This window comes from Lithobates pipiens, unplaced genomic scaffold, assembly GCF_037356315.1.
Source record: "Lithobates pipiens isolate NorthernLeopardFrog02 unplaced genomic scaffold, aLitPip1_a1.2 Scaffold_16, whole genome shotgun sequence".
In the NCBI taxonomy this organism is placed as follows: Eukaryota; Metazoa; Chordata; class Amphibia; order Anura; family Ranidae; genus Lithobates; species Lithobates pipiens.
In genome coordinates, this window is record NW_027507748.1 from 552,551,821 (window position 1) to 552,578,969 (window position 27,149).

General features: G+C 48.3%; 1 protein-coding gene across 2 annotated transcripts in view; it reads right to left on the reverse strand.

The window, feature by feature from the left end:
* GLS2 (glutaminase 2) overlaps positions 1–21,454 on the reverse strand; it is a 139,943-nt gene extending 118,489 nt beyond the window's left edge. Inside the window, exon 1 of one of the 2 annotated variants that reach the window (XM_077483464.1) lies at positions 20,885–21,454. In XM_077483464.1, coding sequence (XP_077339590.1) covers positions 20,885–21,021 — 137 coding nt within the window. In that variant the 5' untranslated portion in view covers positions 21,022–21,454. The remainder of the gene's footprint in view (positions 1–20,884) is intronic. The other variant, XM_077483463.1, reaches the window with a different exon arrangement.
* Positions 21,455–27,149: the final 5,695 nt, after the last annotated feature.

Consider the following 27,149-nt stretch of genomic DNA (forward strand, 5'->3'; position numbering starts at 1 on the left):
AGAGGGCAGGTGGTAAGGTGGACATTACCAAGTAGTTTAGCAACTTCGTCTATAGTGGTGGGGTTGAAAGAGGGAAGTAATGATTGTGACTGTGGGCATGAAGTGTAAAGCGTGGGGGGTATTAGAACAGTAGAGATCTCTGCGCGAATTGTATCAATCTTCTGTTTGAAGTGATTAGCAATCTCCTGGGCAGTGAGTGAGTTGGTGGGTGGAGGTGGTGGAGGACGAAGTAGAGAGTTGAAAGTAGAGAGTGGTTATGGAGATCTGTGAGTGGGGGGGGTAATCAGAATCTGGGGGCCCCCTATGTCAATGAGTAAGAGGTACATTGTACCCCTACTCATTCACAAAAATAGAATGTACCCTGGAAATGAAGACATCCAACTGTTTGAAAAGTTCTTTATTAAGAAAAAAATTCAACATGCCTCCTGATCTACAAGCATCATCAATCACGTCATCCAGCAATGTAGGTCTACGTTAATCACAATGAATGATAGCTGCTAACCTGCACAAAGAAAAAGAAAGCCACCCTTCGACAACCAACTGCTATCATCGCTTGCCTTGCACTGATTGACACTCTGTTTCCCCCACCGCTAAAATAAACAAAGGGGCAGGGTCATCCAGTGACATCATTCACCATATTTAGATATGTCCTTATTTGCTCAATGACACCACTGAGTGACAACTCCCCTTTGTTAACTTTAGCGGTGGGGGGAGTGAAGTGTCATTCGATGCAAGACAAAGGCCTGGAGTGGTTGGGTGTTGGCTGGGTTTTTTCTTTAGGGGGGTTGGCCATCGTTCATTATAATTGACGTGGACCTACATTCATGGATGATGTGATTGACAATGGATGTACTTCTTTATTTTTTTTGTTTAAAGGAGTTGTCAAAAACTGTGTTGTCATTTATTTACCACTGACTTGTTTTTGGTGAATAAGTAGGGGTTCCACACAGTGAAGACTGCTAGATCGGGATGAAGGTAAGTATTTCAGTTAGCGTGCGGCACTATGGATGAGGGTGGGGAGATTTTTTTTTTACTTTATTGTACGTTTACAAGGTTTACAAGTACAAAAAAGGAAATAGAGCAAACACTGCTCATATATTGAAATATAGTATAAACAGAATGTCCATTCAGTACACTATCATCAAATAGTAAAGTAACAACTATATGACACAGACACATCTAAAGATATGAGGTGCAGGTTACTAACAAAACAAAGTATATATATATATATATATATATATATATATATATATATATATATATATATATATATATATATATACACATACACACATATATATAGATATATATATATATACATACATATATATGTATGTATATATATATATATATATATATATATATATATATATATATATATACACACATACATATACAGTAATTGATAAAGTCAGCAAATGGGCCCTAGCGCCAAACATCTTAAGTATTGGGTGGTATAGTACGGTCTGGGTTTCACCCATGGATGCCAGAACTTATTAAATTTCTTAGGGCAACCCCTGGCCTCATATGTTAATTTGTATAGTGGGAGTGCCTGATTAATGAGGTTAATTCCAGTGAATTGCTATGGACTTCTTGGCACAAAACAGAACTAAGGGCAGAAAGAGCTTGGAACATTTGGGGTGAGAATTATCATCAATATGTCCAAAGAGGCATCTTAAGGGATTACATATATTAGGTAATTGAGTTAGCCAGTGACGTAGCATGGGGGTGCAGAGGGGGCCTTGGTCCCGGGCGAAACATTTAGGGGGTAAAAATTCCACGCCAGTGTGTGTCACTACTGGCTGTCCCCTCCTGTAGTGGTCAGTGTAGTGTGTAGTGGTCGGGTAGGTCAGTGTGGTGGTTAGTGTAGGAATCAAGTAGGTTAGTATAGGAATCTGGTAGGTCAGTGTAGTGGTCAGTGTAGGAATCAGGTAGGTTAGTATAGGAATCAGGTTGTTCAGTGTAGTGGTCAGTGTACGAATCAGGTTGGTCAGTGTAGTGGTCAGTATAGGAATCAGGTTGATCAGTGTAGTGGTCAGTATAGGAATCAGGTTGATCAGTGTAGTGGTCAGTGTTTGGAATCAGGTAGGTTAGTGTAGTGGTCAGTGTTTAGAATCAGGTAGGTTAGAGTAGTGGTCAGTGTTTGGAATCATGTAGGTTAGTGTAGTGGTCAGTAAAGGAAACAATCTGGTCAGTACTATTGTAGTAAGGGAAGGGACTCAGGGATTGCTAAAAGCCCACAGGTTAGGGGGAGCAAATTACTTGCCTTCCCCCGGGTGCTGACAACCCACGCTATGCCACTGGAGTTACCAAAAAATTGAAAGCAGTGATTTAGGGCCAAAATGCTCTAATAGGTGGGCGGGTGCGGGGAACTGTAAAATCAGGCACAGACGGTTCAAATCTCGGCCAGTTCAGCAGGGACAGGCCGAGATTTGAACCATGTAAGAGCAGGCTGTTTGTACCCAAGATCGATCGATCAACTTAGGTAAAATTAGCCTGTCAGATTTTTCTACATACAGTTACTGCCAGTGGCTATAGTTATTAGTAGTAACCACTGTATTCTGACGGCCAGGAATGCTCCTGTCAGTGGTGACAATGTGCCGCTAGAGGGCTTGGTTTTAAGGTAAGTCTTTCATAATGTGCTAGTATGCGGTGCATACTCTCATTAGTGCCATTGATTTGCAGGGGAAGTTTTACTTTTATTTACAGTGTTTACTACAGCTTTAATAACACTAAACCCTTGCTCATGTTTTTCCTTTATGCCGTCTATTGAACAGAAACAAAAAAAATTTTCATATGCATTGAACAGTAAAACACCAGTTATTTCCTGTCTCTCGCTTGTATGAAGATGAAGATCTTTTAATATAAATGCCACCTCTAGGCACCATTGTATTAGCTAATAGACGTCTGAATCATTTTTATAAATATGGCTGAAGGGGTGCACTATAAGCATTAAACGAGTCAGATTTTGTCCCTGTTTTCGTACCACTTTATGTCCTTACTTTTTTACCATGTTTAATTACGGACTGAAATATTTATGGACTATTACAGTGGGTCCTAAAAGTGGCATGAATATTAAATTGTCTTCCAGACAGCTGACAGACTGGAAATTTGATGTTTTTTAGTGCCTGCTGTAAAAGAACAAGAATGGCTCGACACACCATACCAGGCCTGATTTACTAAAGCAAATGAACAAGGGCAGAGATAAACTACTACAGTACATTATGGCACTACATGCGTGTTTGGCTGTGTGCATGCGCAGCAATCCCAGAACCTGTCTAGCTGATCACACACTGAAAGAGGACGGTCCAGTCCTAGTTTGTTATGCGTATTGAACATCCAAGTACTGGTAATTCTGTTTGAGTGATTTATGTTTCAATAATGTGCATTAAAACATATATTAACATTTTACTGGAAATAAAAAATAAAAAAAGTGACTGACCCACTAAGAATTCCTGCTAAGCAAACCAGCGAGTCTAAAAAACACATACAAAGTGCTATTAAAGCAAAAACTGCAGCATATGTACGGGTGTTTATCACCGGAATCTTCATGCCCCAAGCACCAGCATATAGAATTTCACATGCTGGCTGGTGTAATAACTTCTGCGTTTAGAGAACTATTTCACCTTGTCAGATGGATAGTATCCAACAGAGGTTACAAAATTAGAAAAAATCTATGATGCATTGGGAAGTTGTGTAACACCAGTATATGTTAAAGCATTGCTTTATTAATATAGAACTCCTTCAACTTCAAAAGTAATACAATTTATTTATTTTACTAGCTGAACAACCAGCATTTTTAACATTTCCTGCACTATCCTCCAGTTTGTATACTAAGATGTAGTAAATTGAATCATAGGCATTGGGTTGACACTTAAAAATAATACATTAACACTAGGGCTGCACCGATACTAGTATCGGTATCAGTATTGGTGCCAAATTAGTAACAGTTTACAGCTTTAAGAGACATGCTTGCATAGCATTGCAACAGAAAGCAAATGTGCACAGTTGCGAAAAGTTTATCACCAGAAACAAAACTTGGACAAGGACATACAACTTAAAATTCTGGATGGTCATGTAAAGAAAAAGTCAAAAAGACATGACTGTAATTATGGGAACATTATTATATTGGAGCTGGTGAACATTCCAGTATAATATAACCTTCAAGACATCTCTAGAGGTCCATTCTGCATACATTCAAACAGTATAGAAGGCCATTTCTCGTGTTCACTACCTTTACTATAGTCATTTTACTTGACCTATTACTCGCAAAAGGAAAACTGGATGATCAACTATACAGACTTATCACCACAGACCAGCAAGCCAATATAGCCTCTAAAGACCTACACATCAAATATATTCAATTATGGCACAGGCAGCTGGGGCACAGAAGTCCAGAAGCTATACAGGACATAATAAAGAGAGGCTGATCAGAAGATTTGAAAATAATGCCTTGCAAAGTGCTCATGAAATGCAAATTCAGTGTTGATGCAAAAGCCCCACGGACCCCCTTCCACAGGCATCTCAAGAAAAATGACCCACCCCCTGCAGATCATACACAGTGACGTATATGGTTCAATGAAAACTCCCACGGCAGGTGGGAACAGATATCTACTGACTTTCATTGATGATTATTCCAGGTACACAACTACTTATCTGATGAAACACATGAATGAATCAGAGAAACTTCAAAAATTCGTTGCCATGTCTAGCAACAAATTCCTAAACAAACCAGGAATTATACGCACCGAAAATGGAGGCGAATACCTGAGCAAAGAAATGGCCTCATACCTGAAGAGACAAGGAATATTACACCAGACAACCACACCATACACTCCTGAACAAAGTGTAGCAGAAAGGAAAAATCACACTCTTATAGAAATGGCCAGGTGCATGATGTCGGATGCCAACCTACCTCACAAGTACTGGGAAGAAACAGTCATGACTGCAACCTACCAACAGAACAGACTACCCTCAAAAGCCATTAAAAGTACTCCATTCGAAATGTGGCATGGATCAAAGCCTAGCATAGGGCACATCAGAGTGTTTGGATGTAAAACATATGCCCATATTCCAAGTGAAAAGCAATCCAAGCTGGGAAATAGAGCCATAGAGGGCATTCTAGTAGGCCACAGTGAGCAAAGTCTTTGTCACCCAAACACTGACAAAGTGACAATAAGCCGTAGTGTTTTGTTTTTGATGAGAGCCCATCACCAGAAACCCTGATCCCTGAAAGCTGCGAAGTGAATATGCTAAGCAAACCGGAAGAAAAGGTCAATCAAAGGGAACCTTTGCAGGAGTCAGAGCAAGAGGTGGAACTCACAGTACCTAAACCAAGTTTCCCACCAGATCCTGCTGAACTGCCTGAAGACTGTCTACTCAGACTACAAAGGGGATACCACCCCTGCAAGTTGTCACACACTGTCAAAACACACAGCATACTTGAACCAACATCCTGGGAAGACATATAAAAACTGCCAAAATGTGAAGCCAATAAATTGAGAAAGACAGCAGAAGAAAAATTAAAGTCACTACAGGAAAATAAAACCAAAACACTCACAGAGCTCCCTCCTAACGGCAAAACTATAGGAAGTAAGTGGACTTTCAAAGTAAAGTCAGAAGCTGAAGGGAATATCCACAAATACAAAGGCAGATTAGTTGCCAAGGGTTACTCCCAGAAATTCGTTGAATATTACAATGAAACATTAGCTCCCGTTGTAAAACACTCCACCATCAGAGCGCTTCTTAGGCCGCGTACACACGGGCGGACTGTTCGCCCAACCTTGTTCGGCAAACAGTTTCATCAAACAGTCCGCTCAAAATTTGCATGAGCGGACTTGCCCACACACGAGCGGACTGTTTGACGAACAAGGTTGGGCAAACAGTTCGCTCAACTTTTGAAATGAACGGACTCGCCCACGTAAGGCGGAGGCAAATCCGCCCATTTCGAGCGCGTGTACAGGTAGGCGGGGCCCGCGAAGGAGACGTCGCGGGCTCCGCCGCCTGGAATGGGCTTAAAGGGGAACCCCAACGCCGAAAAAAATCGGCGTGGGGGTTCCCCCCAAGTCCACACCAGACCCTTGTCCGAGCACGCTACCCGGCCGGCCAGGAAAGGGGGGCGAGCGAGCGCGCCCCCCCTCCTGAGCCGTACCAGGCCGCGTGCCCTCAACATGGGGGGTGCCTTGGGGAAGGGGGGGCCGCGCGGCCCCCCCACCCCAAAGCACCTTGTCCCCATGTTAATGAGGACAAGGGCCTCTTCCCGACAACCCTGGCCGTTGGTTGTCGGGGTCTGCGGGCGGGGGGCTTATCGGAATCCGGGAGCCCCCTTTAAGAAGGGGGCCCCCGGATACCGGCCCCCCACCCTATGTGAATGAGTATGGGGTACAATGTACCCCTACCCATTCACCTGTGAAATAAAGTACAATAAAAAACACAACACAGAGAAAAAATATTTTATTGCACAGCTCCGGGGGTCTTCTCGCCGGACTCCTCCGCTATGTGTGTGTAGCTCTTTTGCTAGCGGAGGAGTCCGGCTTTCTTCCTCCCCGCCGCCGGCCTCTTCTCCCGACTTCGGGGGTCTTGTCCCCCTCTTCGGTTCTTCTGCCGGGCCACCGCGCCTGGTCCGGTGGCCCGGTCTTCTGTCGCCGTCTTCCGTTCTTCTGTCGCCGCCTTCGGTTCTTCTGCCGGGCCACCGCGCCTTCTTGTAGCTCTTTTACAGGCGGTGGCCCGGTCTTCTGTCGCCGCTGTCGTCGCCGCCGCCGCCGCCTTCCGTTCTTGTTCTTCTTCTTGTTCTTCTTCTCCTGGAGATGTTGACTCGACGATCTCTCCGGCCGGAATGCCAGAGCCGCGCTGTGCGGTCACTTATATAGTGACAATGGGGCGGTGTCACATGGTATATGTCACATGGGTTGGTCACATGGTGACCCCGCCCCCTTACGATGTCATAGTCCCCATGTGACATCAACCCATGTGACCAACCCATGTGACATATACCATGTGACACCGCCCCATTGTCACTATATAAGTGGCAGCGGAGCGTGTCCCTGGCATTCCGGCCGGAGAGATCGTCGAGTCAACATCTCCAGGAGAAGAAGAACAAGAAGAAGAACAAGAACGGAAGGCGGCGGCGGCGGCGACGACAGCGGCGACAGAAGACCGGGCCACCGCCTGTAAAAGAGCTACAAGAAGGCGCGGTGGCCCGGCAGAAGAACCGAAGAGGGGGACAAGACCCCCGAAGTCGGGAGAAGAGGCCGGCGGCGGGGAGGAAGAAAGCCGGACTCCTCCGCTAGCAAAAGAGCTACACACACATAGCGGAGGAGTCCGGCGAGAAGACCCCCGGAGCTGTGCAATAAAATATTTTTTCTCTGTGTTGTGTTTTTTATTGTACTTTATTTCACAGGTGAATGGGTAGGGGTACATTGTACCCCATACTCATTCACATAGGGTGGGGGGCCGGTATCCGGGGGCCCCCTTCTTAAAGGGGGCTCCCGGATTCCGATAAGCCCCCCGCCCGCAGACCCCGACAACCAACGGCCAGGGTTGTCGGGAAGAGGCCCTTGTCCTCATCAACATGGGGACAAGGTGCTTTGGGGTGGGGGGGCCGCGCGGCCCCCCCTTCCCCAAGGCACCCCCCATGTTGAGGGCACGCGGCCTGGTACGGCTCAGGAGGGGGGGCGCGCTCGCTCGCCCCCCTTTCCTGGCCGGCCGGGTAGCGTGCTCGGACAAGGGTCTGGTGTGGACTTGGGGGGAACCCCCACGCCGATTTTTTTCGGCGTTGGGGTTCCCCTTTAAGCCCATTCCAGGCGGCGGAGCCCGCGACGTCTCCTTCGCGGGCCCCGCCTACCTGTACACGCGCTCGAAATGGGCGGACTTTCCGAGCGGGAACAGTCCGCTCATTTCGAAAGTACAGCGGACAGGCCCACACACGGGCGGACTGTTCGCTCAAACACAGTTTCAGCGGACAGTTTTTCGGAATTTCCGAAAGACTTTGTCCGTCCAATTGTCCGCTGAAACTGTCCGCTGAAAGCCCACACACGAGCGGACTGTCCGCCCAAACACTGTTCAGCGGACAAGGTTGGGCGAACAGTCCGCCCGTGTGTACGCGGCCTTAGTGTTGCAGCCGGGAAAGGGCATGCAAGTCAAACACCTACGTTAAAACTGATTTCTCATATGGAAACATAAGGAAGACCTCTACATGGAACAACCACCAGGGTTTGAGCAAGGAGACAACTGTGTGTGTAAACTTCAGAAGAGAATCTACTGTCTTAAGCAATCTGCAAGGATGTGGAATGAGAAAGTGAATGAAGTGCTTACCAGAGAGGGATTCTCAAGAAGTAAAGCAGACCCCTGTCTCTACGCCAAGAATCAAGAAGACAGGTGGATATACTGTACATCCTTACCGTATTTATGTTGATGAAAATATAACCTGTTCTGAACAAGAAGGAGATTAAAATCAGATAGATCACAAGCCAAAAGACATTTTAAATCAAAGAGCTAGGTAACATTAGCTACTATCTGGGAATCCAAATAGAGAGAGAAGAAAATGTGAGTTATCTTCTCAACCAACCTCAGAAAATCTCCAAAATCTTGGAACAATTCCATATACAAGATGCAAAGGAAGTGAAAACTCCTATGGAACCAGGCTATCAAAAGAGCAATGAAGCAGAAAACTTGCTAACCAACAATGACATGTATCGCAGAACAATTGGTAAGCTGCTATATGTTGCCACTTTAACAAGACCAGACAACCACAGCAGTGGGCATACTATGCAGGAATGTCCCAGCTCCCTGTCAGCGTGACTGGTAAAAGTAAGTAAGTAACAGTAAAAAGAGTGATTCAGTACCTCAAAAAGAACAATTTGGATGAAGTTAAGGTTACCAGCGACATCAGATCCAACACTGGTTGGATACATGGATGCTGACTAGTGATGGACGAACTTCCGACGGGACGTTTCGCGAAAGCGAAATGCGAACGGACCCAAACGTTCGCGAAACCGAACGTTCGCCGCGGGCCCCATTGACTTCAATGGGAGGCGAACTTTGCAAACCTTCATGTCGAATTTGCGGCCACGTGGTAATTATTAGGGGGTAAAACGTAGTCCCACCATCTGGACAATGACATAATACATGTATGAGGTGAATTTGGGATCGATAACTACAAGCATTTTTATTTTATTTGGGAAATTGTTCTAACAATTCAGGACTATGGAGCTAATGAAGGCAATGGAGGAGAGGGAAGGTCAGGGACCAGGGTAGGCAAAGAAGAGGGTGCAGGAGATGATCACCAGCAGCGTGACATACCGGAATGACACATGCACCGTGATAGAGGCATCTGACAGCAGCACCGTAATACAGAGCACTGACAGCAGCACCGTGACATACAGCGCTGACAGCAGCACCGTGACATACAGCGCTGACAGCAGCACCGTGACATACAGCGCTGACAGCAGCACCGTGACATACAGCGCTGACAGCAGCACCGTGACATACAGCGCTGACAGCAGCACCGTGACATACAGCGCTGACAGCAGCACCGTGACATACAGCGCTGACAGCAGCACCGTGACATACAGCGCTGACAGCAGCACCGTGACATACAGCGCTGACAGCAGCACCGTGACATACAGCACTGACAGCAGCACCGTAAGCAGCCCCAGGAGGAAGTCAGCACAGCACAGGGATGGTGTGATCCCCTCATAATAAGAACCCCCAGGAGGAAGTCAGCACAGCACAGGGATAGTGTGATCCCTTCATAATAAGAACCCCCAGGAGGAAGTCAGCACAGCACAGGGATATCATAAGCAGCCCCAGTAGAAATATGACACCGCTCAACCTCTTCAAAGAGGAGGGTAGGGGCATATAGTACGGTGTGCTTTTTTGGGTCAAGGAAGTGAGCCAAATGAATTAAGAAGGTCTGTGTGCTTGATTAAAAAAATAGTTTATAGACATATACATGGTCTACTGGTCACATGTGTTGAATTCCTCCGAGATCCATGCCTCATTCATTTTTAGAAATGTGAGGTAGTTAACACTGTGGTGAGCTAGGCGAGTACGCTTATCGGTCACAATCCCCCCTGCTGCGCTGAACGTCCTTTCGGACAGGACACTGGATGAGGGGCAAGCCAACAGTTCGATTGCAAATTGGGCAAGCTCTGGCCAGAGGTCAAGCCTGCCCACCCAGTAGTCTAGGGGTTCATCACTCCTCAGAGCGTCCACATCGGCCGTTAACCCAATGTAGTCGGACACCTGACGGTCTAGGCGTTCCCTGATGCTGGATCCGGATGACACCTGTCGATGGGTCGGCTGAAAGAATGACCTCATATCCGAAGTCACCAACACATCTTCAAACCGGCCTCTTCTTGCAGGCGCTGTTGGATTGGTACCCGCAAATCCTTCTCTGGGAGTGGGAATTGCTCCTCTGCCAGCGCACGCAAAAGCAGAATGCAGCATTTCTCGAAGCAAGGCCTGGAAGTGCTGCATTCTGACAGCCCTCTGCGACGGCGGTAACATTTCCGCCATTTTGTGTTTGTACCGGGGGTCTAAGTACGTTGCCACCCAGTACTGGTCCTTGACCCTCATGCTTTTTATACGGGGGTCCCTATTAAAACACTGGAGCATGAAGGCCCCCATTTGCACTAAAGTGGAAGCGGTGTGGTGGCCTGGCTCCTGCTCATCATCCAGGATAATGTCGTCCTCTTCATTCTCCTCTCCCCATCCTCGCACAACAGGGATCCCAGAAAGGTTTAAAGCATGCTCTTCTTGCTCCTGCTCATCCGCCCCGGCACCATCCTCCTCTGACTCCTCATCAGACTCCTGTTGTTGACTTGTCTCAGATAGAGTAGCCCCCCCTGGGAATTCATCCAGCATTGCGACTTCCTCATCTTCCCGCTCCTGCTCCTCCACAGCCTGATCAATGACACGACGCAATGCACGCTCCAGAAAGAAGGCATAAGGTACCATGTCACTGATGGCGCCATGGCTGCGACTGACCAGTTTGGTGATCTCCTCAAATGGCCGCAGAAGTCTGCATGTGTCGCGCATGAGCAGCCACTGGCGCGGTGAAAAAAAACCCAGCTCCCCAGAACCGTTTCTTTCGCAGAGTTCATACAGGTAGACGTTAACTGCACGTTTCTGCTGGAGCAGCCTATCAAGCATATAGAAGGTTGAGTTCCATCGCGTCGGGCAATCGCAAATAAGACGTCTGACCGGCAGATGGTGTCGCCGCTGAATGTCAGCAAGGCGAGCCATGGCCGTGTAAGATCTTCTGAAATGGGCCGAGATTTTCCTTGCCTGCCGCAAGATGTCCTGGACCCCAGGGTATTTGACAAGGAATCGCTGCACGACCAAGTTTAAGACGTGTGCCATGCACGGCACGTGCGTGATTTTGCCCTGTTTCAATGCGCTAAGCAGATTGGCACCGTTGTCACACACCACTTTACCAACTGTCAAATTGAGCGGTGTTAGCCACTCATCTGCCTGTGAACGCAAAGCTGAAAGGAGTGCCGGGCCAGTGTGGCTCTTTGCTTCCAGGCACAACAGACGCAGCACGGCATGGCAACGTCTCACCTGGCATGTGGAATAGGTTCTGGGGAGCTTGGGCGGTGCAGTGGAAGAGACGCTAGCAGCGGAAAAGGAGGAGGCAGCTGAGGAGGAGAGGGAGGAGGATGGAGTAGGAGGAGGAGAAGAAGAGTCAGGCCTGCATGCAATCCGTGGCGGTAAAACCAAATCTACACGGGTGCCACGGGTTACATGCTTGACGGCCGTCAGAAGGTTCACCCAGTGGGCAGTAAAACTGATATACCTTCCCTGCCCGTGTTTGCTAGACCACGTGTCTGTGGTCAGATGTATCTTGGCACCGACACTGTGTGCCAGAGATACATTCACTTGCCGCTGAACATGGCCATATAGCTCTGGGATGCCCTTCTCTGAGAAATACTTCCTTCCTGGGACCTTCCATTGTGGTGTTCCAATGGCCACAAATTTGCGAAAGGCCTCCGAGTCCACCAGTTTATATGGCAGTAGTTGGCGGGCTATGAGTTCTGACAAGCCAGCCGCCAACCGTTGGGCAAGAGGGTTATCCGGCGTCATCATTTTTTTACGCTCAAACATTAGGCCCACGGAAGCCTGCCTTTTTGCAGAAAAATGTGAGCTTGGCGTGATGGAAGGTGGAGTGGAGGACAATTGTGAGGAGAGAGGAGAAGGAGAAGTAGAAGACGAGGCTGGACGGTGAGAGCCTGCAGTGTGGCTTTGTGTGTTCCGTTGCTCCCACTGGGCTCGGTGATGGCTGCTCATGTGCCTTCTTAAGGCGGTCGTCCCTAGGTGAGTATTGGGCTTACCGCGACTAACGCGTTGACTGCAAAGATTGCAGATGGCAACGCTATTGTCAGCAGCGGACACGTTAAAAAAAGCCCACACTGCGGAGCCATGTGCCGGTGTCCTGGGAGCGCCAGATGTGACCGTACATGGTCGATGACTCGCTCCTGATACATTTGCAGTCTGCTTTGTCCCTGCTGTGCAATGTAAGTCATTGCTGCTTCTCCTCCCTATCTGCTGGTCCATATCTCCCTCTGAACTCCCCTCCTCTTCCTCTCTTGTGGGCACCCACGTGACATCACTAGACACGTCATCATCAACGTCACCTTCCCCACCGCTATAAGTAGAGATCTCGGAGTAGGCAGCAACACCGGGGACCAACCTCCTCCTTGGGCTGATCTGGGTACTGGCGTCAGACTGCTGAGTAGCGCTTGTTGCTACCTCCTCTTCCTGATCCAATACCAAGAGTGGCTGCGCATCAGAAATGTCCTCTTGATATGGATCGGAAAATAATTCCAGTGACTCAAGCGGAAGGTATGTGGTGGTGGTGGTGGTGGTCGTGTTGTTGGTGGTAGTGTCTTTGGGGGTGCACATAGCAGAGAGTGAAGAAGAGGGTGCAGATCGAGAGGATGAGGAGGGTGCAGAAGAGTAAGGCTGAGCGAGCCACTCAACCAAGTCTGGTGCATCCTTTAAAGTAATTGAACGCACCTTCTGCAACTTCCCACTTTGGCTCAAGCCTGTTGCTCCTGCCCTACCCCTACCACCCCTGCGGAAGGGCCTGCCTCTTCCTCTGCCTGTCATTTTTTAAATGACCCTGTGACAAAACTCTTAGTCCCTATACCGATGAAGGACTGCTGCAGTATAGGGCAGCGGTCAGCAGTGGTGCACGTCAACCCTATCTATTGTGGACCGATAGCGGTCCTTACAGAACAGCAGACTGTACCGCACTCAAGCCTATGTACCGTAGCACCCTATACCAAGTTACCAGTCCTTATAAGAACTTTTGTGGACCAAGCAGGTTGTGTATTAGTGTTTAGCAGACTGTACGTCAGTCCCTATACCGCTGAAGGACTGCTGCAGTATAGGGCAGCGGTCAGCAGTGGTGCACGTCAACCCTATCTATTGTGGACCGATAGCGGTCCTTACAGAACAGCAGACTGTACCGCACTCAAGCCTATGTACCGTAGCACCCTATACCAAGTTACCAGTCCTTATAAGAACTTTTGTGGAACAAGCAGGTTGTGTGTTAGTGATTAGCAGACTGTACGTCAGTCCCTATACCGCTGAAGGACTGCTGCAGTATAGGTGAGCGGTCAGCAGTGGTGCACGTCAACCCTATCTATTGTGGACCTATAGCGGTCCTTACAGAACAGCAGACTGTACCGCACTCAAGCCTATGTACCGTAGCACCCTATACCAAGTTACCAGTCCTTATAAGAACTTTTGTGGACCAAGCAGGTTGTGTATTAGTGTTTAGCAGACTGTACGTCAGTCCCTATACCGCTGAAGGACTGCTGCAGTATAGGGCAGCGGTCAGCAGTGGTGCACGTCAACCCTATCTATTGTGGACCGATAGCGGTCCTTACAGAACAGCAGACTGTACCGCACTCAAGCCTATGTACCGTAGCACCCTATACCAAGTTACCAGTCCTTATAAGAACTTTTGTGGACCAAGCAGGTTGTGTATTAGTGTTTAGCAGACTGTACGTCAGTCCCTATACCGCTGAAGGACTGCTGCAGTATAGGGCAGCGGTCAGCAGTGGTGCACGTCAACCCTATCTATTGTGGACCGATAGCGGTCCTTACAGAACAGCAGACTGTACCGCACTCAAGCCTATGTACCGTAGCACCCTATACCAAGTTACCAGTCCTTATAAGAACTTTTGTGGAACAAGCAGGTTGTGTGTTAGTGATTAGCAGACTGTACGTCAGTCCCTATACCGCTGAAGGACTGCTGCAGTATAGGTGAGCGGTCAGCAGTGGTGCACGTCAACCCTATCTATTGTGGACCTATAGCGGTCCTTACAGAACAGCAGACTGTACCGCACTCAAGCCTATGTACCGTAGCACCCTATACCAAGTTACCAGTCCTTATAAGAACTTTTGTGGACCAAGCAGGTTGTGTATTAGTGTTTAGCAGACTGTACGTCAGTCCCTATACCGCTGAAGGACTGCTGCAGTATAGGGCAGCGGTCAGCAGTGGTGCACGTCAACCCTATCTATTGTGGACCGATAGCGGTCCTTACAGAACAGCAGACTGTACCGCACTCAAGCCTATGTACCGTAGCACCCTATACCAAGTTACCAGTCCTTATAAGAACTTTTGTGGACCAAGCAGGTTGTGTATTAGTGTTTAGCAGACTGTACGTCAGTCCCTATACCGCTGAAGGACTGCTGCAGTATAGGGCAGCGGTCAGCAGTGGTGCACGTCAACCCTATCTATTGTGGACCGATAGCGGTCCTTACAGAACAGCAGACTGTACCGCACTCAAGCCTATGTACCGTAGCACCCTATACCAAGTTACCAGTCCTTATAAGAACTTTTGTGGACCAAGCAGGTTGTGTATTAGTGTTTAGCAGACTGTACGTCAGTCCCTATACCGCTGAAGGACTGCTGCAGTATAGGGCAGCGGTCAGCAGTGGTGCACGTCAACCCTATCTATTGTGGACCGATAGCGGTCCTTACAGAACAGCAGACTGTACCGCACTCAAGCCTATGTACCGTAGCACCCTATACCAAGTTACCAGTCCTTATAAGAACTTTTGTGGAACAAGCAGGTTGTGTGTTAGTGATTAGCAGACTGTACGTCAGTCCCTATACCGCTGAAGGACTGCTGCAGTATAGGTGAGCGGTCAGCAGTGGTGCACGTCAACCCTATCTATTGTGGACCGATAGCGGTCCTTACAGAACAGCAGACTGTACCGCACTCAAGCCTATGTACCGTAGCACCCTATACCAAGTTACCAGTCCTTATAAGAACTTTTGTGGACCAAGCAGGTTGTGTATTAGTGTTTAGCAGACTGTACGTCAGTCCCTATACCGCTGAAGGACTGCTGCAGTATAGGGCAGCGGTCAGCAGTGGTGCACGTCAACCCTATCTATTGTGGACCGATAGCGGTCCTTACAGAACAGCAGACTGTACCGCACTCAAGCCTATGTACCGTAGCACCCTATACCAAGTTACCAGTCCTTATAAGAACTTTTGTGGAACAAGCAGGTTGTGTGTTAGTGATTAGCAGACTGTACGTCAGTCCCTATACCGCTGAAGGACTGCTGCAGTATAGGTGAGCGGTCAGCAGTGGTGCACGTCAACCCTATCTATTGTGGACCTATAGCGGTCCTTACAGAACAGCAGACTGTACCGCACTCAAGCCTATGTACCGTAGCACCCTATACCAAGTTACCAGTCCTTATAAGAACTTTTGTGGACCAAGCAGGTTGTGTATTAGTGTTTAGCAGACTGTACGTCAGTCCCTATACCGCTGAAGGACTGCTGCAGTATAGGGCAGCGGTCAGCAGTGGTGCACGTCAACCCTATCTATTGTGGACCGATAGCGGTCCTTACAGAACAGCAGACTGTACCGCACTCAAGCCTATGTACCGTAGCACCCTATACCAAGTTACCAGTCCTTATAAGAACTTTTGTGGAACAAGCAGGTTGTGTGTTAGTGATTAGCAGACTGTACGTCAGTCCCTATACCGCTGAAGGACTGCTGCAGTATAGGGCAGCGGTCAGCAGTGGTGCACGTCAACCCTATCTATTGTGGACCGATAGCGGTCCTTACAGAACAGCAGACTGTACCGCACTCAAGCCTATGTACCGTAGCACCCTATACCAAGTTACCAGTCCTTATAAGAACTTTTGTGGAACAAGTGAGTTGTGAATGTTTAGCAGACTGCAGCAGAAGGGCAGCAGTCAAGTATAATATCCTTTCTATATTTGGAAGAAAGAATATTATACATGTACAAGCCTATTACTGTACCACTGATACCAGTCCTGAAAAGAACCTTTGTGGAACTAATAATAACAGCAAGTCTTTAAAATTACCCTCACTGCCTGACAACACTGCTTCCTTCCTGTCCCTATACAAATTGGCAAAAAAAGAGAACGATTAGTGGTTACTGGAACAGCTCTTTTGTGGACCTTGATAGTAACAGCTAATGATGATGATGATGATGATGATGATGAAAGACTAATCTGGCTGTCCCTGTAGCATACACCGTCCTTTCCCTTTCTCTAAACTAACAAAAGACACTCAGGCTGCTGCAAGAATCAGCAGCACAGCAAACCTATCAACACCTAACACCTATACCAGTCCTGAAAAGAACTTTTGTGTACCAAATAGCTAGTGGTTTATCTCTCCCTACTCCACACAGGAACCTGTCCCTATCGTAACAGAAGAAAGAATGTAAAATGGCCACCGGATCGGGTGTATTTATAGGTTAGGGGGAATGTCCAAGTGTCCATGTGCTGTCATGTCTCAATTGGCTGTCCTGTATCACATGATAAACGTGTCACCAAAGGTTAAAGTTCTTGTATACATTAAACACGTAAGTCCGCCGCGGCGAACGACGGAAAAAGGCGTTCGAACGTGCGGACCGCGAATGTCGGAAATTCGCCGCGAAACGACCGCCGGGCGAAACGTTCGTCCATCACTAATGCTGACTAGGCTAGGACTGCACAGACCACAAATCCACAAGTCGATTCATCTTCCAGTATGGGGAAGGAACCATAAGTTGGTCTAGTCGAATGCAAGTAACTGTCACTCTTCAGATCTTCAACTGAAGCAGAGTACATTGCAGCAGGATACACATGTAAATAAACTATATGGATTTGTCAACTTTTTGTGGACATTGGGATAGACATGTCAAAACCAATTCCCATTTTCAAAGACAACCAAGGATGTATAAAACTTACGCAATCAGAAAGGGTCAATCCTAGGACTAAACACATCGAAGTCAAGTATCACCTACTGAGGGACAATCAAGAGCAAGGTGTTATCGACATTCAATATTGCCCATCAGAGGAGATGACTGCCAATGCACTCACCAAACCTTTGTTGAAGGAACGTCATCATCATATTCAGAAGAAGCTGAATATAATTTGACAAAGCATATGCTGTTCAGAAGGGGTGTTAAAGAAAGCAACAGCAAGTAGATTATATATATATATATATATATATATATATGCATTAAACCTATCTATACCAGTAGGTGGCACTGCCTTGTTATAATGTGTATTCTATGGTAAGGTAACCAGAGGAAGTGCTTGTCTGTCCTCTCTCTATGTATTTCTATTCTCCTGTGTCATGTTTTCCTAATGCTGTAAGACATACATGTATTGCTAATCCCCAATGAAAGTAAAGTATTCTCTGCATACAACAAACTTCCAAACATATGATTTGATAACCTGCTAATAGTTTGAACATCTATGTACAGCAGACCTGCATGCAAAAGGTGTGGTCTCTAAGCTTTATATGTGCCTGCTAACTAGCCCTAATGCCCCCACCCTCTGCTTTTGTTAGTCGGTGGACAGCTGACCTGAACTTGGCACTCAAGACAGAAGATTGGACAGACATTTGTCAAGCCACCCATAAATCCTCCCAAAATATTTTATCATTGGAAACAGCTTATAAAGTACTATCCAGATGGGCCCTTGTTCCAATAAAAATAGCTAAGTATGTTCTAAATTACCCCCCTAACTTGTTTCCATGGCTTTGAAGAACCAGTAATCTACCTTCATATTTGGCGGACTTGCCTTTCGTGTGGTCCTTTTGGCCTGAAATAATTCAAATCTTACCCAGTTGCCATTACTATCCAACCGGACCCTCAGGTTGCCGTGCTGAATAGTAGCCCACTGCCCAATTTAAACCCCTGTTCTTAATCACTTCAGCCTGTTTCACAAAGGCTTCAGCTTGTATATGAACAGTGTCAAGAGCAAGCTTTTACAAAGCATTTTCAGAGCTTTCAGCAAGCTTTGTTGAAGTGTTTAGAGTACTATTCAGCTCCAGTTTGTAAATGTTGAACACAGATCCTAATGGAAGTGCTGGCTGTCACTTTATACAAGCTGCTAGCAGGCTTTCATCAAGCTTCAAGTAGTGCTGAAGGCTTGATGGCGTCATACATGCGTGTTTCACTCGTGACACGAGTTTCCTCAGAGCATGGAGAGTACGTGTGATAGACATCCTTAAAACTCATGGAATGGCGACAAACAACGATACTCAAAAATCTCCATAGGCGATGCTTTAAACATTTTTAACGGTTACCAGGTTGAAGTTACAGAGGAGGTCTAGTGCTAGAATTATTGCTCTTGCTCTAATGATTGCGATGATAGCTCACATGATTTGAACACTTATTACAGGGCGCTGGTTCGTACTGTTTCACCTTGACCTACAGTAGTCCCTGTTGTATTTTTTTATTTTTTTTGGATGTCTGAATCTTTGGGGTCATGCAGACAGGTTGTCTCACACTCCCTGTTGGCTCCAAAGTCTGGGGTTCGATATGCTGCCACCCTGCCCTCTTTCAAGATGGCAACAACAGACTTTGGTTCTCCTGTGGGTCTTGGACTGGGCGAGCACCGCACAACAACAGATAGGATACTGGTGTGGGCGGTGCATTCTCTCCCGTTGGGGGGTATATAGGGTGGTTTGGTAGGTCATTTGGCCTTGTGGAGGCACTGGTGGTACTCCCCTTTGTTTTTTCCACCTCCTATATTTCTTCACAAATATAAGATTGCTGATGGGGGGGGGGAGTGGGTTTTGTAAGTAACTGGTCTTGCCTAGGTTGCAAAATGGTCTAGCATCGGCCCTGCAGACAGAAATACAAATCTGACTGGTGTTCCAATCCCTCCCCACTCCAAATCAGAAAAAAAACCACAACATAGTTTGGATTTAAGATATACTTAAAATGCATGGCCAGACCACATAACATTGGGCTTTTCACCTTATTCTCTGTGCATAAGTCCATTCTGTTAGTGAAGAAAAAAAAAACAGAGCAAGGAGCCTCTCTGTGACTGTGTTAACAAAAAGGTCTGTTCAGTGTATGATAAGGAACGCTGAGCCTAATTAAACCATATGAACCCAGATATGGCCTTCACAAAGCATGTGCTAACTCTATTTTACAAGACAACTTACGTATATAACAGTTCATGAGCACCCATGCAGTGGTGCTTGCACTGTAATAGAGCAAAGTGAAAGACAGTTAACAGTGATCAGCGGCTAATAATGAAACAGGAAGGCTGAACTTGAAACTAGAAAGAGAATACATGCATTTAGGCCATAACACTTCTATAGGCACATCTGTGTTATGATACAAGCATGATAATGCTAGGTGGATGGTTCTGGATTTCAGCTGATACAAATACCTGCTAGATTACTAACTAGGTATTAAAGCGGTTGTAAACCCGCTGAAGTTTTTTTTTTACTCACCTGCAAAGGAAAAGGCATAATGAGCTAGTATGCACTGCATACTAGCTCATTATGAAATACCTTAGAACGAGGCCCCAACATCTGGCCCGATCCACGCCGAGGGAGCTGACATGTTCCCTCAGCGTTTCTTCCGGGTATTGCAGCTGTGAGTGGCCCGGAGCTGCGATATTGTCACTCCTGTGCATGCACGCGGGAGATTTCTTCCCGCCAGGGTCTGGCGTCTGCCGGACTTTCAGTCGAGAATCCCCTGTGCGCATGCGCCGCTGCAGTCAGAGGCGCATTGCGAGGAGAATATCTCCTAGACCGTACAGGTTTAGGAGATTTTTTTTTACCTACAGGTAAGCCTTATTATAGGCTTACCTGTAGGTTAAACTTACAAAAAAGACTATACAACCACTTTAAGATGCCCATCTACCCAATTCTACACAGTTGATTTAATAAATATGTATTTATTACAGGTACTTGTAAAGCACTGACAATTTACACAGGACTTTACATTATGTGCATTCACTTTAATCCATCCTTGTCATCAAGGAGCTTAAGGTCCCATCTCACATGCATACTGTACATACACATACTAGGGCCAATATAAACATGGGCCAATTAACCTACCAGCATGTCTTTGGAATGTGGGAGAAAACCAGAAGATCTGGAGGGAATCCACACACAGGAGAACATGCAAGCTCCATACAGATAGAGTTGAGATTGGGATTCCAAAGGGGAATCCTTGTGCTGCAAGGCAGAAGTGTTAACCACTAAGCCACCGTGCTTGAAAGGAAAAGTTGGTAATTTACAAAACTAAATAACGACTAACATAAAGGACAGGAAATTAAATATTATATAATTATGTGATGTTTTGAGCTGGACATTTGTAACCCTGAGTAAGAACTGTGGCGTCAAAGCAATTGTGAGTCAAGGAAAGGATTATATTAATAGATCTGTCGATCCACAAAATAGTTAAATAATGGTCCAGAGATTGTACCGGTTGTGAAATAACTGCCTCATTGTTTATTTTATGTGGCATTTGTTCGGGCCCTTGACCCTTAATTGCCCTATATGAACACCTCTGCTCTTTATTTGTCAACAGGCTGTTCATGACCAAAGAAGACAATCCTAACACTAACCAATTTACGTGAAAACTTACGTTTCTTTGTAGTGCAGACCGCTTCCACCCGGTTTGTGTTCCCCAAAGGGACGACAAAGGTTATGCTCTGTCCCAGAGATGAAGATCCGTGAGAGTAATCGCAAGTTGCCCCCTCTTTTGCACCTCAGAACGAACATTGCTGCCTCAAGGGTCCACGGAGGTGACTTTAGGATCCAATGATGAAGGGTGAGCAGGAAAGTCCAGTAGGTGAATTAAGCATAGGCTATGACAAGAACCGCCAAACTGACTGATGTTCTGCAGCAGCACAAGCTGACGGAGGGAACGGTAAGTGCTTGACGATAGTCCGGCAAGAGTTCCTAATGTCTGACGTGCAAGCTTGCAAATGTAAAGCTGTTAGCAGCTAACAGAGCTAATAAAACTATAGCTTTCAAGTCTGCGGAAGGTTTTTTGATTTTCTACTGAAGCCTACACAGCAGGACTGAAATCACAAGACAAAAATCCTTTTCAGTAGCTAGTGCTGCTCTGGTGACACATGTCATCACTTGTAGATGTGTGACAGCACCCAAGAGAGTTCAGTCCCTTTAAGGAACCTCCGGCTGCTACACTATAGCTATTTCCAGATAACCGGCAAGCCTCCTGTAAAGGCCTCCCTAGCACCCAATCAGGCAGGAATGGAGGTGTGACCTAAAGTAACAGAAGCTCAACCAAGGGCAGGTGGGAGGACGGGGAAACTGTCTCTTTTTTCTGAACATCACACACCCCCATGATCAGTTTCATCATCTGCATACCCAGCTTCAGGCACCTGCTTACTCAGAGCGCTCTTATCCTCTGCACACATACACAGCAGTGCTGCTGTACAGCCATTCTGCTCTATAATACAAACACACATCCTGGAAAATCCTCATTTCACCATATGTATTCACATGACTACACACTGAATGCTTTTATCTTAGGGCTGGTTCACACATGCAGATATACTGCCAAGCCTCTGAAAAGCGATCTGTGCGCCAGTTTCATCCATGCATTGCATGAAGTGGCAGGACGACTGTGGTGTGGTCCCATTCAATTCAATGAGTAGAATTTGGTGACGGTACAACCTGCCAAAAGTGACATACCATTTCATTTTTGCCACAGCATGTCTACAGCCCTGAGTGCCAGGACGGTCAGGGAGCGGTAAAACTGAAGTTCAACTGCATGCTTTTTCTGCCACCCATGTAATAAAGCGATATTAAACCTACAGTTCTTTTAAGTACTCTTTAGGCTAGGTTCACATTGCAGCGATGCGGGAACGCCGCAAATCCGCGGCGGGTTTCCGCATCTCATACCTCCCGGCGGCAGTTCACACTGCCCTATGCGAACTGCTGGGAGTGTCAGTGAAATGTTAATGACAACCCCAGATCAGTTCGCATATCGCAGTGCGATCTGCAAACTCGGACAGGAATCGGATCGCATGGTGTGAACACCCATGTGATCCGATTCTGCTGTGGACCAAAAAAAAGGGTCCTGTGCGAGTTTGGGCCGGGTGCGATGCGAATTCAGCCATACTATCTGTACGGCTGAACTCGCATCGCACAGAGATTGGATGTGATTTGCACTGCAGTGCGGTGCGAATCACATCCGGTTCTCGTCACCGCTGCAATGTGAACCCAGCCTTAATCACATACTGAGTATGCAGATTCTTTATCTTTTATTCTATGCATATGTTGCAATTTAACCACTTGCTTACTGGGCACTTAAATCCCCTTCCTTCCCAGACCAATTGTCGCAATTTGAATGAAAATTGTGCTGTCATGCTACACTGTACCCAAATTAAATTTTTAGATATTTTTTCACACAAATAGAGTTTTCTTTTGGTGGCATTTAATCACTGCTGGGATTTTTATTTTTTTAGGTAGCACTGATAGATGCCACTGATGGGCACTGGAAGGTAACACTGTTAGGCAGCATTGGAGATGAGGCACTGATTGGTGGCATTGATAGGTGGCACTGTGGGCACTGTTAGGTGGCACTGTGGGCACTGGTAGGTAGCGCTGGTGGGCACTGGTAGACGGCACATTTGTGCACTGATAGGTGGCACAGGTGGGCACAGATCACTCAACAGCAGCTCTCCGTGATTGGGACCGATGCCCCTTTGACAGCTGCCGGTGATCATCAGCTTTTTTTTTTCTTCTCTTGCTATCAGCATGAGGAGAAAAACCTTAGCCTTTCAGGACAGCACCTTGGAGAGGATAACAAAGAAACTTACTTCAGGGTGGGACTACTGCCTGTAAAACCTTCATACCAAAGGATTGGTCTGAGGCTGAAAGCAGATCCAAGCGGTAGTGCCTTATAAAGGTTGAAAAACTGGGCCATGTGACAGCCTTCAAATTTGCTCAGGAGATGCCCCATTCCTTTCTGCCCATGATGCCGCTACTGCTCAAGTTGAATGAGGCAAAATCCCTTCTGGAGGTTCCAGACCCAAAGAGGTGTATGCCTCTTTAATGGCTTGTTTTAACCATCTTCCGAGGGTGCTTTTGGAATCTTTACATCCCTTGTGAGTACCTTCCATTAAAACAAAGAGTGAAGATGATTTTCTAAAGTCCTTTGTTATCTCCAAATAGTTAAGAAGACACCTCTTGACATCAAGAGTATGAAAGGCTTCTTCCCCTGGCCCCGAAGGTAAAGGGCAAAATGTAGGGAGAATGATCTCCTGTGTATGATAAAAGACTGAAGCCACTTTCGGCAGGAAGGCTGGATCTGTCCTTAAGACTACCCTATCTGGTAGACATCTCATATAGGGTTCTTTAATTGATAGAGCTTGTAACTCACTGATTCTACTGGCAGAAGTTACTGTCACTAAGAAAACAATTTTGAATGTCAAAAACTTTAACGATGATCCTTCTATAGGTTCAAACGGAGTCTTTGTCAGTCCCTGAAGAACTAAAGATAAATACCATTTGGGAAAATTAACAATAGGTCTAGGTTTTACTTTAGCCATAGCCCTAAAAAAATCTGATTATTAAAGGTTCCTCTGACAGGGTCCTTTCCAAAAAAAGTGATAAAGCAGCTAACTGCGTCTTGAGCGTACTTGCTGCTAACCCCTTCTCCAATCCTTCTTGAAGAGATTCCAAAACCAAAATTGTACTAAGCAAATTAAAGTATTTTCTGGAACACCAGGTATTATACACCTTCCAGGCTTTTAAATAAATGTCTCTTGTCACTTTTTTCCTACTTGCAAGAGGGTAGTAACAGGCTGACAACTCATGGCGCCGCCGGGCAATAAAAGATCATGGGGTCCCCTTGGTCTCCACACTCAAGCCACACCTGCAGAGGGAGGCACTGGAGAGAGAACATACACACAGGGGGACACTGGAGGGAGAACGCACACACACAAGGGGACACTGGAGGGAGAACGCACACACACACGGGGACACTGGAGGGAGAACACACACACACGCACCCACACAGGGGGACACTGGAGGGAGAACGCACACACGGGGGGACACTGGAGGGAGAACGCACACACGGGGGGACACTGGAGGGAGAACGCACACACGGGGGGACACTGGAGGGAGAACGCACACACAGGGGGGGACACTGTAGGGAGAACGCACACACAGGGGGGGACACTGAAGGGAGGGAGAACGCACACACACAAGCACACACACAGGGGGACACTGGAGGGAAATGTACACACACAAGGGGACACTGGAGGGAGAACGCACACATGGGGGGGACACTGGAGGGAGAACGCACACAGGGGGGGACACTGGAGGGAGAACGCACACACAGGGGGGGGACACTGGAGGGAGAACGCACACACAGGGGGGGGACACTGGAGGGAGAACGCACACACAGGGGGGGGACACTGGAGGGAGAACGCACACACAGGGGGGACACTGGAGGGCGAACGCACACACGCACACAAACAGGGGGACACTGAAGGGAAATGCACACACACAGGGGGACACTGGAGGGAGAACGCACACACGGGGGGACACTGGAGGGAGAACGCACACACAGGACGGGACACTGGAGGGAGAACGCACACACAGGGGGGGACACTGGAGGGAGAACGCACACACACACAGGGGGACACTGGAGGGAGAACGTACACACAGGGGAACACTGGAGAGAGAACGCACACGCACAGGGGGACACTGGAGGGAGAACGCACACACACAGGGGGACACTGGAGGGAGAACACACACACGGGGGACACTGGAGGGAGCATGCACACACACTGGGGGACACTGGAGGGAGAATGCACACACATAGGGGGGCACTGGAGGGAAAACGTACACACGGGGGGCACTGGAGGGAGAACACACACACATGGGGGACACTGCAGGGAGCACGCACACACACAGGGGGACACTGGAGGGAAAACGCACACACGGGGGGACACTGGATGGAGAACACACACACGGGGGGACACTGGAGGGAGCATGCACACACACTGGGGGACACTGGAGGGAGAACACACACATGGGGGACACTAGAGGGAGAGTGCACACACGGGGGACACTGGAGGGAGAATGCACACACAGGGGACACTGGAGAGAGAACGCACACACACAGGGGGACACTGGAGGGAAAACGCACACACGGGGGGACACTGGATGGAGAACACACACACGGGGGGACACTAGAGGGAGCATGCACACACACTGGGGGACACTGGAGGGAGAACACACAGGGGACACTGGAGGGAGAATGCACCCACGGGGGACACTGGAGGGAGAATGCACACACGGGGGACACTGGAGGGAGAACACACACACAGGGGACACTGGAGGGAGAACGCACACGGGGGGGGACACTGGAGGGAGAAAGCACACACAGGGGAGCACTGGAAGGAGAACGCGCACACACAGGGGGGACACTGGAGGGAGAACGCACACACGGGGAGGACACTGGAGGGAGAACGCACACAGAGGAGGGACACTGGAGGGAGAACACACACAGAGGAGGGACACTGGAGGGAGAAGGCACACACAAGGGACACTGGAGGAAGAACACACACACAGGGGGCACTGGAGGGAGAACGTACACACAGGGGGACACTGAAGGGAGAACGCGCACACACAGGGGGGACACTGGAGGGAGAACGCACATTGGGGAACACTGGAGGGAGAACGCACACACAGAGGGGGACACTGGAGGGAGAACTCACACACACAGGGGGACACTGGAGGGAGAACGCACACACACGGGGACACTGGAGGGAGAACGCACACACACAGGGGGACACTGGAGGGAAAACGCACACACGGGGGGACACTGGAGGGAGAATGCACACACGGGGGGGACACTGGAGGGAGCATGCACACACACTGGGGGACACTGGAGGGAGAACACACACACAGGGTACACTAGAGGGAGAACACACACACAGGGTACACTAGAGGGAGAACACACACACAGGGTACACTAGAGGGAGAACGCACACACGGGGGACACTGGAGGGAGAACGCACACACAGGGGGACACTGGAGGGAGAACGCACACACAGGGTACACTAGAGGGAGAACGCACACACGGGGGGACACTAGAGGGAGAACGCACACACGGGGGACACTGGAGGGAGAACGCACACACAGGGGACACTGGAGGGAGAACGCACACACAGGGGACACTGGAGGGAGAACGCACACGGGGGGGCACTTGAGGGAGAACACACACACGGGGGGGGCACTGGAGGGAGAAAACACACACGACGGGGCACTGGAGGGAGAAAACACACACGACGGGGCACTGGAAGGTGAACGTACACACAGGGGGGACACTGGAGGGAGAACGCACACACGGGGAGGACACTTGAGGGAGAACGCACACACAGGGGGACACTGGAGGGAGAACGCACACACAGGGGGACACTGGAGGGAGAACGCACACACAGGGGGACACTGGAGGGAGAACGTACACACACAAAGGGGGACACTGGAGGAAGAACGGACACTGGAGGGAGAACGCACACACGGGGGGACACTGGAGGGAGAACACACACAGGGGGACACTGGAGGGAGAACGCACACACGTGGGACACTGGAGGGAGAACGCACACATGGGGGGACACTGGAGGGAGAACGCACACACACAGGGGGAAACTGGAGGGAGAACGCACACACACACACAGGGGGGCACTGTAGGGAGAACGCACACACGGGGGGACACTGGAGGGAGAACGCACATACACAGGGGGACACTGGAGGGAGAACGCACACACAGGGGGACACTGGAGGGAGAACGCACACGCGGGAGGACACTGGAGGAAGAACGCACACGCGGGGGGACACTGGAGGGAGAACGCACACACGGGGGG